Source organism: Bactrocera dorsalis, chromosome 1, assembly GCF_023373825.1.
Source record: "Bactrocera dorsalis isolate Fly_Bdor chromosome 1, ASM2337382v1, whole genome shotgun sequence".
NCBI classification, from domain to species: domain Eukaryota; kingdom Metazoa; phylum Arthropoda; class Insecta; order Diptera; family Tephritidae; genus Bactrocera; species Bactrocera dorsalis.
The window spans coordinates 93,869,641-93,884,214 of record NC_064303.1 but is presented as its reverse complement, the minus strand read 5'-3'; the positions used below and the strand labels follow the sequence as shown (position 1 = coordinate 93,884,214).

Here is a 14,574-nt window from a genome sequence, read left to right as displayed (position 1 = left end):
AACCTATTTTCATGCTGTTAAAGCCGACTACAGCCACGTCTATTTTTCACATATGACACAAATTTAATTTTGTTTTAAAACAGAAAAACATCAAACAACATAGCATATATTATAATTTGACAAAATATTGATAGCAACTCTCATCCAAAAGTGATAGAAATCGAATTATGCCTCCCAGATACCAAATATCAGAACTTACATAAGTAACTATGATAGACATTATACAGCTTTATATCAAAAATATCGGTTAATGTGTATGAAATATAGTTCTAATATATATAATATATATTAATGAAACACCGTTTTCCGATAATAACGTCGAAAGATGCTGAAAATGGCTAAATCGTTGCAATAAGTCTCCTAACCGCCATATAAGCACCTAATTAAAAAAGGCTCGTTACTTTGAGAACTTTATACTATGTACATCATACTAGCATATGTTTGTGGTATTTTCATAAAATAATGTAAAAATCTTGTTTGAAGGCCAAATGTGGATAAAATTGGTACATACAGTACTCTGGCCGCCATCCCCTTGGGCATAATAGAATGATTTATCGCTCTCAGATTGACTTTATGCCTTATTATCAAATAATTTTATTAATACTGTGAACAAATAAAAGTAAAACTTTTATTTTAAATTTCGCGTGAAAACCCATTCGTGGAAATATTTTCCATTAAATTTTGTGTGCTGAATCAAATTTCTGATTCCGAAACGTTCAGAATCTTGGAAAAGATTCGGTGATAATTGTTTGCCACCAGCAAGTGCTTTTGATTGCTCCAAAATTATTTAAAGAAGGTCGAGAACGCATTGACAACGAATCACGCTCAGGACGGTCGTCAACATAAACTGTTGATCAACATGTCAATAAATTGATGCATGAGAATCGATGATTACCAGTTAGAGATAGGAATATCTGAAGGATCTGAGAAAACCATTTTGAAAGATCATTTGAACCTAAGAAAGCTGAGTGTACGACTAATCCCGAAATCACTAAATTTTTTCGAAAAACAGCATCGCGTTAACGTCTGTGAAGCAATGCTGTACGATTAAAAGGATGTTATGAAACATATTATTACTGAAGATAAGTTTTGTATCCATGCTTACGACTCGGCAACGGATGATCAGTCGGCTGAATATGGTGATAGGTGAGTTGTAGCCGAAAAAAAAAAACACGCCGAACCAGGCAATAAAATCAGGCTATGCTGACAGTTTTCTTCGACTATAAAGATCTGGTGCACTTTGAATTATTTCCAACCGGCCAAACTCCTAACGAGGAAAACTATGTGAGTGTTACGAGTCGTTTGCGCGAAGCTAATCATAAGAGATCGGAATTATGGGCCGAAAACTCTTGGTGTTTGCACCACGATAATGCACTGCTTTGAGTCTATTGAAGGCATTAAACGTGAATCAATACGCGAGTCGAAGGCTATTCCGGAAATTAAAGCCAACAACAGTTTTGAGGATTGTAAAAAACGTTGGCGCAAGTGTTTTTTGGCCAAGGAGGCTTTCCTTGATAGAGACGGCATATATTTTGAAAAATAAATTATGAACCAAGTCTTACACTCTTTTGCTCATTTGCGTATTATCAAATAATTTTTTTTTTTTGCTAACACCCGAAAATGTTTCCACCGCTTTATATCTTTTGGGGTATAAAATATTCGACTACGCCTTCCTGGCTTCCTTTTTAAATACAATAATTTCGAACTTTTAAACACACTATTATATAGTTATGTGTCACAATTTATATGTCTGTTTGTATTTCTGATCCAGTTTATTTTTTTAATTGCAGCATATCTAATTAATTATACGCAAATACGTATTTTTATACAGTTTTTCATTAAATGTAATCGTGTCGAATTTGTCATGTGCAAATTTATGTTCAAATAATAACGGATTTTTTCCCAACGGCTCTGAGCTGACATGACAATGTGAAAACTACAGATTGCATATAATTAGTCTACAATATTTATGGTCAATCGAGTAATTATGCTGGCGCATAAATATACAAGTATTTACGTATATCCGGTAGCGAAATGCGAGTGAGTGAAAACGCGTAAGCGCAAAATAAAGCTTAACAAATAAATCACCGGGCAAGTGAAATTAAAAACATGAGCATTTGTTATTTATATATTTTGCATATTCTTGAAATTTGCCATTTAAACAAGCGCCAATGAATTATTTTTAATGAGTAATGATTAAAATCACTTTTTTCATACGAAAGAGCTGGTGTGAGGAAGTGAGTGAGTGAGTGAGTGAGAAAGAGAGAGAAGCAGTGGCGGTGGCTGTTAATAAACAGGATTTCGTAGCTTTTTCGCAGCTGTTTTTTAATTGCAATTATATTTATCTCGTTGTCATTAATTTTTATAAAAACATGCTGCTTTCATTGGCGTTATTTTTCAGTTTTATTTTTTTGTTTTTTTAGATTAAAGTAAGAGTTTTCACTATCACTGCCATCAATTGTTCGAATGCAGCAACGTGAGTTCATTATGTCAAAATTGTTAATTAAATGCTGACTTATTGCTGTGCTATGTTTAAAATGTACCGTTATGCATGTTTTTAACTTAAAAATCCTATAGAGCTAGTGAGAGTGCAATAATGTGACATTTACGGACTTAATTCAAGTAATTATAGGTTTTAAGTAAAATCCCTTTCAATGTGGAGGCTTGTGCTAATTAAGCTGAAATATGCATGGCTTTAGATAAATCAAACAATCAAAAAAAAAAGAGCTCTCCGACCCGTACGCTGGCTAGGTATTGTCGTTCGAATATATGAAAACTCTCCAGCTTTGAGAGTATTCGAAGCGGTACCCGCCGGGGGATTTAGAGGAAGAGGAAGACCTCCACTACGTTGGAAAGACCAGGTAGAGAAAGATCTGTCCAAAGTTCGAATCTCCAAACGGCACCAAACAGCGAAACAAAGAACGACTGGGGCGCTGTTGCAAACTCGCCTATAACCGCGTTATCGTCTACGCCAATAAAGAAGAAGAAGACGTCAAAAAAGACTGTATGTATGCTAGGGATAATTTGTTATGTCTGAAAGATTTCGATGATAATACTGAAATATGAGCTTAAAAATGTTCTTGGTCCAAATAATGCAATATAATAAGTGATTGTCAATGGGTTCGCTGGTAATACATGATATATACGAGTACATTGATGACGTCACTTTAGCGTGCTCTCTGTAGTGTTCACAGCTGTACAGTTTTCTTAGCAAGCTTTTTTCAAAATCTCTGACTGAAATCTACCTCTATATTTTAGCTATAAGAATACATAAGCCATTCCAGCTGAGACACATGCTAGGGCCATAACAAAATCTGTATACTATTGTCATTACAACAGTTATAATTGTGAGCTATATAATTTATTATGGCCATGCCTTTTGACGTGATTATTATATTATTAACTGTATATGACAATTTCGAGCACAACGCTAAGGACGCTCATTGACTCAGTGATTTATTATCAACAGAGATAATTATGGTGAAATAACTTTCACTTGCTTTGACATATTTATTATCGTCTTACATTCATGGCATACTTATAATGATTGTTGAATGCAGTTGTTATTAGCTATTACCTTATTAGCAATAGATAATAATTCATAATGGAGTAATAAGACCACGCTGCTTATTACTTTACACAATTAAAGTGGACAAACAGTGGGACGAGACTGTAATATGGGGGCATAAAAATGCTTATATATATAGATGATAGAGAAAATGTACTGCAGAGTGTTTTAGACTATTGGTTAACGCTAGCAAAATAGTAGCAAGAATATTGCGCATCAATTGAGGAAGATATAAATCAGTCTCTCACTCATCGTTCTCAGGCGTTGGGCATCTTTGTGACGTCGTTGAGGCGAATTTTGCCAAACGATCTTGGCTTACATCCTTACAAGATCAAATTGAGTCAAGACCTGAAGCCGCTTGACTAACAGAATCGTCGTTTGTTCGTGGATTGGACTGAGCAACAACTTGAAAATGATTTGGATTTTCATCGAAAAATCATCTTCAGCGACGAGGCTTATTTCTGTCTGAATGACAATAATCAAAATATGCATTATTGGTCAGGCAGCAATGCATACATACTCCATGAGTTACCATTGCATCCTGAAAAAATTTGAGTTTGGTGCGGTTTATGTTTCTTCCGTGATGATCGAGATCGGCACGTTACCGAACCGAATATTTTTTGGCGCTACAAGATACACAGCAAACGTCACAATCGATTTATTGAAAACCAAGTTTAGTGAACATGTTATATCACGAAATTGCGCAGTCAATTGGCTAAATATTGGAAAAGTAAAAGCTAAGTTATGCTCCTTGCTCTTTTATAACCGATTTATTTCGTTCAGAAATTGTATACAGACAAGTTCTTTCGAACAAATTTGCAAACAAAAGCAAAATTTTTGAACACCGTAACAACTTGGCAACTCACAGAATTCTGACTGCAACCACGACCCACACTAATGTGCACCAGACGACTAAAATGTATGTCGCCAAATAGTCACACCTCAGATTCTCAGCCATAAATACTTATACTAGAACTCAGCGTATATCTAGACTACAATCACTAACAACATATGTTTTGAGTTTCGTCGACAAATCAATGCCTTCAGGCGGCGTACAGCCATACAATGCCAATGCCAGAACTTATTGCTTGTCATAAGGTTGTAATCAGCTGTAATACATCACTACCAATTGAACACGATTTGTCACCTAGCAATCCCCACTATTTATATGCTTATAATCTAACATGTAAGTATATATTTTCTATAACTACAACCTACTCATGCAATCCAGTTTTTGTAATTTATCACTTACCTAAATGCTGATCAACACGTTTCTTCGGCTTCTGCACCGAGGCATATGGATCGCTGCAGTAATCCTGTCTGGATGGATTTTGGCTATTACGTAAATTATGATATTCATCACCGTGTTGGCTTGGCGTCGCCGTCAAATGTGGATAGGGGGCATAATCATCGACAGCGCCGTAACCGCCGTGCGTCAGTGGATCATAACCATAGGTGGGCTGATGTTCAACATAGTTGTTGTGTGTGGCCGGTACGACCATACTTTGTTGACCGCCTGTGGCGGCGGGCATTTTCACTTGCCATAGCGAGTCTTGTGAATTGACGCTGCCGCCATTGTTCGAATTCGAGTAATTGTTCTCGATGTAGCCCATGTTGACCCCTGTGGAAGAGAAGAGCAAAGAAATTTATAAGAAAAGGCAAGAATGTTGTTTTGTAATCAATTTGAAAGGACGCAGCAGGGTAGCGGTATAATATAGTTGTATATAAAAGCGTAAATATATGTAACACAAATACATATACTTGTATATATCTTGCTGACTTGTGTTGTCACATTGTAAATTTATGTATATAAATGCAATATTCGCAGGAAATTAATAAATTAATGCCTGCTCATTATATTTAACGGTCTAGTGGTGTTGTAATCAATATGTCGTTGTTTTCGTGGTTGTTGTTGTTATTGTCGCTGCTGTGACCTCCACTTTCTCGCTCGTTATATTGTGCTTGGTTCATTGGCTACATTTTGCCGCGCCACTTATTACCACGGCTGCGTCCCTGCCTCTGCAACTACTACCCTACCCATCCTCGTCTTGGCTCACCTCTTATCCTGCTGCTGCTCCTGCTATCGCTTTGCTCAACTGTCTTTTTATTTATGATCTCATTTTGTATCAATAAAAAGTTGACTTGTCCGCTGTTACAGCGAAAAATTTGTGCGCATCATAAATAATGTAGCACAATTTATTGGAATTGTTGTAGTTAATCTTCAAAAACAGGAAATATATGAAATGCATAAATCCGCTACGCTGAAGCTGTAATAATGGCGTACATGGCGGTCAATGGGTAAGCGGGTAAGCGGCGAAACGCGAGGCATTGAAAAGCGCTAGGAAATGAGGTTATTTATTTATAAAATATTGTTTTCAGTTGTCAAGTAGGCAAAAGGGAAGAAAAGTATTCTGAAAACTGATGTTTGCGGCAATATGTGGCATGAAAGGTCAAAATAAAGTATTTTGTCGCTTTAAAAATTAGTCTTTATTTGTATTTTGAGCGTTAAAGCGTTCAATTTATCTTTAAGGATTGGGTAAATGAGAATAAAGTATGCTCAAAGACTTTCAAACTTTTGTATTGAGTTGGGTTAGTTTTTTCAGCGATTGTTGTTTTTTTGGTTTTTGGGAACGTTTTCCTTGTATTACCTTGTTTACCATCTCTCTCTCTCTCTCTGGCTCTTGCTAAAGTAATAATAATAACTTGGAGTTATTATTTTTAAAGAATTATTGATTTTCAAGCACTAGAACATGGAAAATTTTAAATTTTCCGAAGTTACTTAAACCGGTTGAGAATTTCAAATGCAGCTAAGTATAGGCGAAGGAAATCGATTTAGCTTTTTTTATTCACACTTTTTTATGAATTTTTAGAGTGTTACCGTATTTTTCGATTTTATTTATAAAAAAAAAAATAAGTGGCAACTATTTAAAAAGAAGTTTTTTGAGTATTTTCTATTTTTCTTTTTAATAAAAACGGGTACCTCTTTAAAAAGTTACCTTTATTATGAATTTTTGGAGTGGAGTTTATTTCATAATTTTTTTATTAAAAAAAAGTGGCAGCTCTTTAAAACAATTTTTTTTTACATTTTTTGTGAATTTTTGGGTCGGTACCCATTTTTGAATTTTTTAATAAAATAATAAATTTTATTTATTAAAAGAGTTGCCACACTCATTAAAATACAATTTTTGTATTTTCTCTAAATTCTAAGTTTTCTTTTCAAAAAATATGTGGCAACTCTTTTAAATGAAATTTTGATTTATTTTACATTAAAACTGTTATGTATAAAAAATTAGTTAAATCGCGTGGCAAACTTTTTTTTACTTATTTTTTAACCATAGCGAGCTTCCAAGCTTTTTATCAAAGAAAGTGACAATTGATAAAAAGGAAAATGTGACTTACTTGTATTTCACATTAAAGCTGGTATTTTAATATAACAAAAAGTTTTAAATGCCAAGGCAACCCTTTATGAATTATTTTTAAATCTACTCGAGCTTAAGAGCTTTGTTTTACAAAGACAATAAGTGACAACTTCTTAAGATGCCAATTTAGACTATTCCAAATTAGAACTGTTATAGTTATTAGAATAAAGAAGATTTTCTAAAACTTGTGGCAAACTTTTCTGATTTACATTTCAACCTTTCTGAGCTTAAAAGCTTACTTTTTATAAAAAAAAAGTGGGAACTTTTATAAAAGAAATTTTTTGGATCTTGTGGCAACTTTTCAACCCTTGATGGCTTCCCAATGGTTTTGACTCCATTAATAGCTTTCATGAGCTTAAAAGCTTTCTTTATAAAACAAATGGCAATTTGTAATAAAAATATTATTAAAGTATAATCTGATAGCCAGCTTTTTTGACCTACTTTATAACTTTTGCGAGCTTTAAAGCTTTTCGTTTTATAAAATAAGTGGACACTTGTAATAAAAAAAAAAATTACTTCAATCATAGAATCTTTTTGACCCTTGAGAGCTTAATTTTTTGTACCATTCATAATTGAATCTTATGGAATCTTTTCAACCCTAGAGGGCTTCAAAGTGTTTTTTGACTTATTTTTCAGCCCTTCAGCAAAGTTTTTTGATCTACTTTAAAATTTTCGCGAGCTTTAAAGCTTTTTGTTTATAAAATAAGTGGAAACTTGCAATAAAAGAAAACCCTCGAATGTTTTGGTATCTTTTAAACCCTTGAGGGATTCAAAGCTTTCTTTATTAAAGAAGTGACAATTTGTAATAAAAAAATTATTAAAATATCATCTCATGGCAAACTTTTTTGACCTGCTTTGTAACATTCCCGAGCATTAAAGCTTTTGGTTTTGTAAAACAGTAGAAACTTGCAATAAGGGAAAATACTTGAATTTTTTGGAATTTTCTCAACCCATGACAGCTTAACTTTTTAAACTTTTTTTTAGGCTTGGCGAGCTTAAAGCTTTGTTTAAAAAATACGTGTAAATTTGTAATAAAAAATAATACTGAATCTTATGGCAAATATTTTTCACCTTTTTTTCGATAGCAACGAGCTTAAAAGCTTTAAAGTATATTTCTAATATTTTTGGGTATCGCTGGTTGAGATCAATATATTTTCCAATATTGTATTATCGCTAAAATAATAAGTGTTATAAACTTCATCACATACAGTTTTCGCACCAATTTTATTCTTTTCAAGTTATGCAATAAAATGTTTACACTAGCAATTCGGTGAAAGCTCAATAAGCGCATAAATGCCAAGTAAACTTTACTGCTAAATTTTCCATAACATTTAAGGTCTTTGAGAATGCTTTTAAGCACTAAAAACATCAAAGAACCCTAGCAGTGAAATACTTCTCAACTTACACATACAAACGTCTGCTCTCGAATGTCCGTGTGTGTGTGTGTGTGTATGTATTACTTTATATAGTGCAAATGCGCTTTAAAGTTCAGTGATTATCAAACGCCAGCCACAAAAACCGTAAGAGACCACACGTGACCTCATAAATTCGACATGCACGTGTAATGCGATGTGATGGCATGAAATTTATTGCCACAGCTGCTGCAACGCGCACAAAGAAAACCAACAACAACAACATTAAAACACTAGCACTGCACTACACGCCGGCAATTACCGCATTACATGGCGCTTATTATGCATAGTACCATCATCATTTGCACATAATTTTATGATGTATAAACTGCCAGAACACTTAAAGGCGAATAGCTTTTACTTTCACGATAAATACACATAACGGTAGATGTGCTATCGTAAAACTAGATGCCAAAAAGCGAATGGAACAAATAAAAAATTGCACGCAATTCACGCACGTCGTGGATCACGCCAAACTATGCAGCAAGGTGATAACACGCAGCAGAAGAAAGTTGGAACGCACCAGAAAAACAAAAAAAAAGAATAAACTAACAATAATAACGATCATAAAATAATAAAGCAATAATATGAAAATGCGACAAAACTTCACATCAAATAGGTAATAATGCTTAAAATACCTTTGTGCGCACTAAATATGTACTTGGCGGCGAATGTTGCCAATTTTTGCAAAAAAAAATTAAATTAAATAAAAACTAAAAAAAATTACACGCAACAATTTCGCCTAACATTGCAATAAAAATGTCAAAAAGCGCGAAAAGGCGCTCGGGTTAGTGCGTGCGGCACGTGTATTGCGTCCTGTCTAACGGCGCGTCGGCTATTGTGCGTTGACAGCCAGACATACTCAAACCCTTTTCGCTCACGGTCGCTCGCGCCCGCCATTGTTCATTTCGAGTTGTCAACTGAAATGTCAAGCGTCGTTGGTGGCACACAACACAAAAACCAAGCGACAAACCCATTTTCGATGCTCAATTTTATTTTCATTTTTGTAGACCGAGCAGCAAAAGCGCTTTGTTCCTTTCGTTTTATTTTTTTGCTTGCTGATCCTTCGTGTTATGCGTTTTGCACGCAAGCAATAATAGAGATTGTATGTATGGAACTTGGCTATAACGGTGTTTGCTGCAAAATTTTGAAGCGTGCGTTTAATATTTATGAGTGATTTATCACGAAATGTAAAGTAATAAACACAAAATGTGAAAAGCGGGGGCACAATTGCTAAGGCGACGTAGTGAGTGAAGGACATTATTTCGACATATTTTCGGTTTGTTTGTGCGTTTTGGTTACAAAAGGTTTATGAGTTTTGTAATTTGGCTATGTGTATAGTGTTGCCGCTTTGTAGGAGTTACGAAAAGTTATCAGAATAAAAAAATAAATGTTTTTTTTGTAGTTCAGATAAAGGATATTTTACAGGACTTTGTCATATTGAATCGCTTTTCAAGAAGAATAACAAATATGTTGAAAAAAGAAAATTGTTGAAACATAACTATATACGATCTGTTCTCTGTATGTTGACTTAGATTCCGCTAGAATCGTAGACAATTTTCAAATTTGCGTTTACTCTTTGGAAAAATTTAAAAGCCGGCCTAAACCATTCAATCTATAATATCAAAATTCACTCAGAGCAAAAGTTCAATAAATCTAACATAAAATTTGGCATCCGAGATGGTACGAAAAGTCTTATAGGAACCCGTATCACATTTCAACGATGGGCATGGCCCGTCATATCTCGGGACTTCCTCGACCGATTTTAACCAAATTCGGTAAGTTATAATATCTTTATATTCCTACAGTTATGGTGTGAAAATAGCCGAAAAGAGGCAAAAACCACGCCTACTTCACATATCAGACAATTTTTAATTCCATCTGATTCTGGCACATGGATTGAGTAGGATCATAAATAAAATTGAGAGCGATATATATTTATAAAATTGCTTGAAAATATTTTCTTGAGTATACCGGAGTAATGTCAAAAATTTATGTAATCAGCCCAGACCGCTTCTGCCTCGATATACCTTATATAAGAATTTCCGACTTTACATTTACATTACGAGTACACAGTACACCGTTTAGGTTGGTCAAACTGTGTGACATTTTAATAGAATTAAGTGAACAGCGGTTAAGAATTTTGTGGTCTAGCGCTAAATATGAATATATATAGATCTTTAAGGATTTTCAGGCTTCAAAAAACCCATTTTTTATTATCTAATTAAATTCTACAACACCTCTAGATTATTGTCATAAGTTTTCAAGTTCATTCGAGTAATAGTTCTGAAGATACAGCCTTGAGAACTTGTACGCTCGAAGCTAGCTAGGCTAAGTGGGTCGTCTTTAAACACGTTTTTCTCGAAACTGTGTTTTTGAAATCTGGTGGCAAGATTTCTCGAGAGCAACTCAACCGATCTTCATGAAATTTTAGACAGGTCTTTGAGATCCAATTCTTTAAGACTTGGATGAAGGATCTTTTTCGATTACAATTAGTTGATTTGATTGAAAATTTTAATTTTTTTTTGGAAAAATGTCTGCCAAAAATCCAATTTTCAGTTTTTTTCCTTCGTCTAAATTAGACTTTAACTAAAACACGTATTTTTTCAATTTAGATGATTCTGTAAGGAGTTATCCTGCCAACGCGGGCGCATCTTTTTCCGTGGGGTCACCGGTAATGGCGTCGCAGTGGCCGAGTTTAAAATATTTTTTTTCCAAAAATTTCAGAATTTCTTTGTTAGTAGTATATATTTGTAAAAATAAAAAATTCTAATACATTTTTTTTATATAAGAAAAAAATTGTTGAAGAAAAAGCTGTTTTTTACTCGAGGAAATCCATGGATTATTTATTATTTCTGATTTATTAGTTTACTTCACCTTAACCCTTTTCCAATCTATTATGGTTCTGTTATAATTTACTCTATTTAAAAAACACGCTTTATTTGCCGCTGGCAACTCTCTCTCGCATTGCCACCGCTTTACCACTTTGCTTCGCCCATAAATTATTTACACAGTTAAAAGCGTCAAATGCTATTTGGTACCAACATATTTACAACATTATAAGCAGTTGCTATTGTTGTAGATACTAGTTTGTTGAAACTTTTATACTACGAGCATTTTATGAGCTAACAAAAAAAACAAAAACAACTATAATACAATAACAGTAGCATGTGTTGCATTTGATATATATGCCATAAAGAAATTTATGTCACATTTCCTCAATACTAAAAAGCATAAAAATATTACAATAATAGCGCAACAATAATAATAATAATTTAAATGTGTGTGGCAACGCAGCGGCAAGGCCAAAAATATTTAGTCAATTTTTCTACGCACACACACACATATGCAGATGTAATTCATATTTATTGGTGTGATATGGTATTTGACGTATGGACATGTTTTCCTGTTTATAAGGGTCCTGTGAGAATGTATGCAGAAATTATTTAAAAAATATATATAATATTTAGAATAGTTTATGCACAGAAGAGCATTTATATAGGCTAATGCCTGCACAAATTTTAGTGAGATGCAAATAGTTTGAAATGCTATGAATTGCCGACAATGGTCGATAAATAAGAAAATGAATGGCGCACATAAACGAATTTGGCCTGCGTTGTATTTTGAAATATGACTATGATTCTGGTATTGTAAATTGCTAACTATAATTTAGGTTTATTGAAAATTATTTGCAGAGTTTATGCAAAAAAAGGGAACCGTACAAAACTTTTATAAAAATGCTGAGTATAGGTTTATGCTTTTCCAGCAAACTGGTCTAGGACTTCTAATGCAGTGTTATATAGATATTTATTCGGGTAAGAATCAGTTAGAGTAGACATTTAAAAGCTGTAAATTTATATGACAAAGAAAAGCGAATGCACTTGTTCCGCATTAACAAGACTACGCTGTAAGTATCTGGGGTTCCCACGGTATGATACACTGGAGGAGGATAGTGAGGCCACAGAGTTTGTTAAAATTAACGTCAATCACAGGCATCCGAAAGGAGCTATTAACTGAACTCTATGTGTTATAGCAAAGAACCAAAACTAGTATATTCGTGGCCCATTGGTCTACCAGATTAACCTAACCTAACATAACCTAGCTGTCCTGCAAGAAGTGTTAGTTATTCACACGAAAGTGTTAAATGAACACATTTTTTATTTATTATTCAAGAATAAGTAGAAGATTTCAACACAGTGATTTCAATTATAGGGAGTAAATATTCTCTCGAAAGTTGTCACTTTCCGTATATATAATGAAGAAATGTTTTTAAAAATTGATTCACACTTCTACATAAAACAATTTAATTAATTTCATTTTATTAAGTAAATCTTCCAACTAAAGGAAAAGCGCACTTTAACATCGCTGCTTTACAATTGCAGCTTTAATTCTTCGAATTAACAAATTATTTGCGAGTGCTTTGAATAACTTATGTATACGCGAGTGAAAATAAATAAATACAAATTAAATAAATAAAATGAACTGAAGTGAAGTTGGTAAGTGAAGTGGAATAAAGTGCAAGCAAATGAAAAGAAATCGTTGAGGAAAAAAATTGTATACACTTGACGACGCTGCTAACCAAAGGAAGAAAAATGCGAAATGAAAAGCCATTCACAACAAAACTTTTCCATCCAACTAAAGTTACGCGATAATAAATTGGAAGCATTGCTTAACAACGCGCCAACAACAATGCACCGATAAGAATTGTGTCTTTCTGAAGAAATGTGCACAAGTGGCGGTGAAGTGGAGCGAGGAAGCGCCAACAGCAGCAGCAGCAGCAGGAGCGGCGGCGGAGGAGGGCACAACAAGCAAGTGCAAAGTGAACGAATACACGAATGGGTACAAGATAAACAACATTATAATGAATTGGCAATCTGGCTTGCAGTTTTCGTGTTGAGCGTCACACAGATTTAATTCGAAGATTTAAGTGGAACAGCAGCAGCAGTCAGCAAGCGACGGCGAGCAGTTGCTGCAAAAGCAGCAAGCATGGTGTAAGGATCAAAAGAGAGGTAAGAGAAAGTGAAGTTGAATACAAGCTGTATGTGCTTATGTGTGCGCGTTTATTGTGAAACGGAAGCTAGCCAAGTAAAGGTAATGTCGAGCGCGTGGATGACCAAGCAGCTGCTGAATGCGCGTAGCAGCGTGCGAAAGGCGAACGAGCGCAGAAAGAAATACAACGCAAATGGCAGCGCAACGGAAAAGGAGCCGCATTGTACGAAAAAAGGCGGAAGTTGTCAGCTAATGCGCGCCCGAGAACACGACAGGAAGTGCGATGCAGGAGCAGCAGGAGCAACAGCAATAGCAACAAAGGAAGCTACGCCAAGAAAGCATATTAGGATGAGAGTGAAAATAAGGTAGATTGCCTTTTGTTAGAATGTAAATAAAGCAGCAGCAAAAGCAATGCGATTGTGTGAGCGGCAATAAGTGAAAACCCGGAAGCCGTGCAGAATGTTACGTAAATGCTAAAGTAGATGCAAAGTTGTTTGCAACAAAAATACATTAAAAATGCAGTAGAAGAGAGTGAATGGAATGCGTTGATGTATAGAAAAAAGTTGGAAAAAATTTATAAAAAATAAATAAATATAAAATAAAAAAATAAAAAAATAAGAAAAAAAATTATTTTAAAATATATTTAAGTAAAAAATAAAATAAAGTATTAAAAAAATACCAATTTAAAAAACGATTAAATTAAGGAAAAAATTTAAAATTAAAAGTAAAAATAAAAAAAAAATAAAAAATAAAAAAATTAAACAAAAAAAATAAAAATAATATTAAATTGTAAAAGCCAAATAAAAATAATTAAAATGAAAAGTAAAAAAAAACAACCGACACAAAATATAGAACAAATATTATGAAGCCAAAAAAATCATAATAACAAAAAAAATATGACAACAATAAATATATTGAAAACAAACAAAAAAAAAGCAACGAAAAAAATATGTAAAATAATAAATAAAATAGTAAAATAAAAATAAAATGAAATCGAAAACCAAATTTAAAAAGAGGAAAAATATAAATATAAAAAGCAAAATAAGAAAACTAAATTATGTATAATTAAATAAAATAGTTAAAATAAATATTAAAAACAAAAATAATAATATTAACAAACAAACAAAAAACAAAAATTTAGAACAAATTAAAAAAGATATTTAAAAGAGTTCAATGAAAAATTAAA

General features: G+C 33.6%; 1 protein-coding gene across 6 annotated transcripts in view; it reads right to left on the bottom strand.

Moving 5' to 3' along the window:
* The window catches only part of LOC105223481 (Down syndrome cell adhesion molecule-like protein Dscam2), a 290,706-nt gene that overhangs the window by 19,420 nt on the left and 256,712 nt on the right, over positions 1-14,574 (bottom strand). For all 6 annotated transcript variants that reach the window (XM_049459342.1, XM_049459344.1, XM_049459338.1 and 3 more), the window contains exon 8: positions 4,821-5,189. In XM_049459342.1, the coding sequence (XP_049315299.1) occupies positions 4,821-5,189 (369 nt within the window). The remainder of the gene's footprint in view (positions 1-4,820; positions 5,190-14,574) is intronic.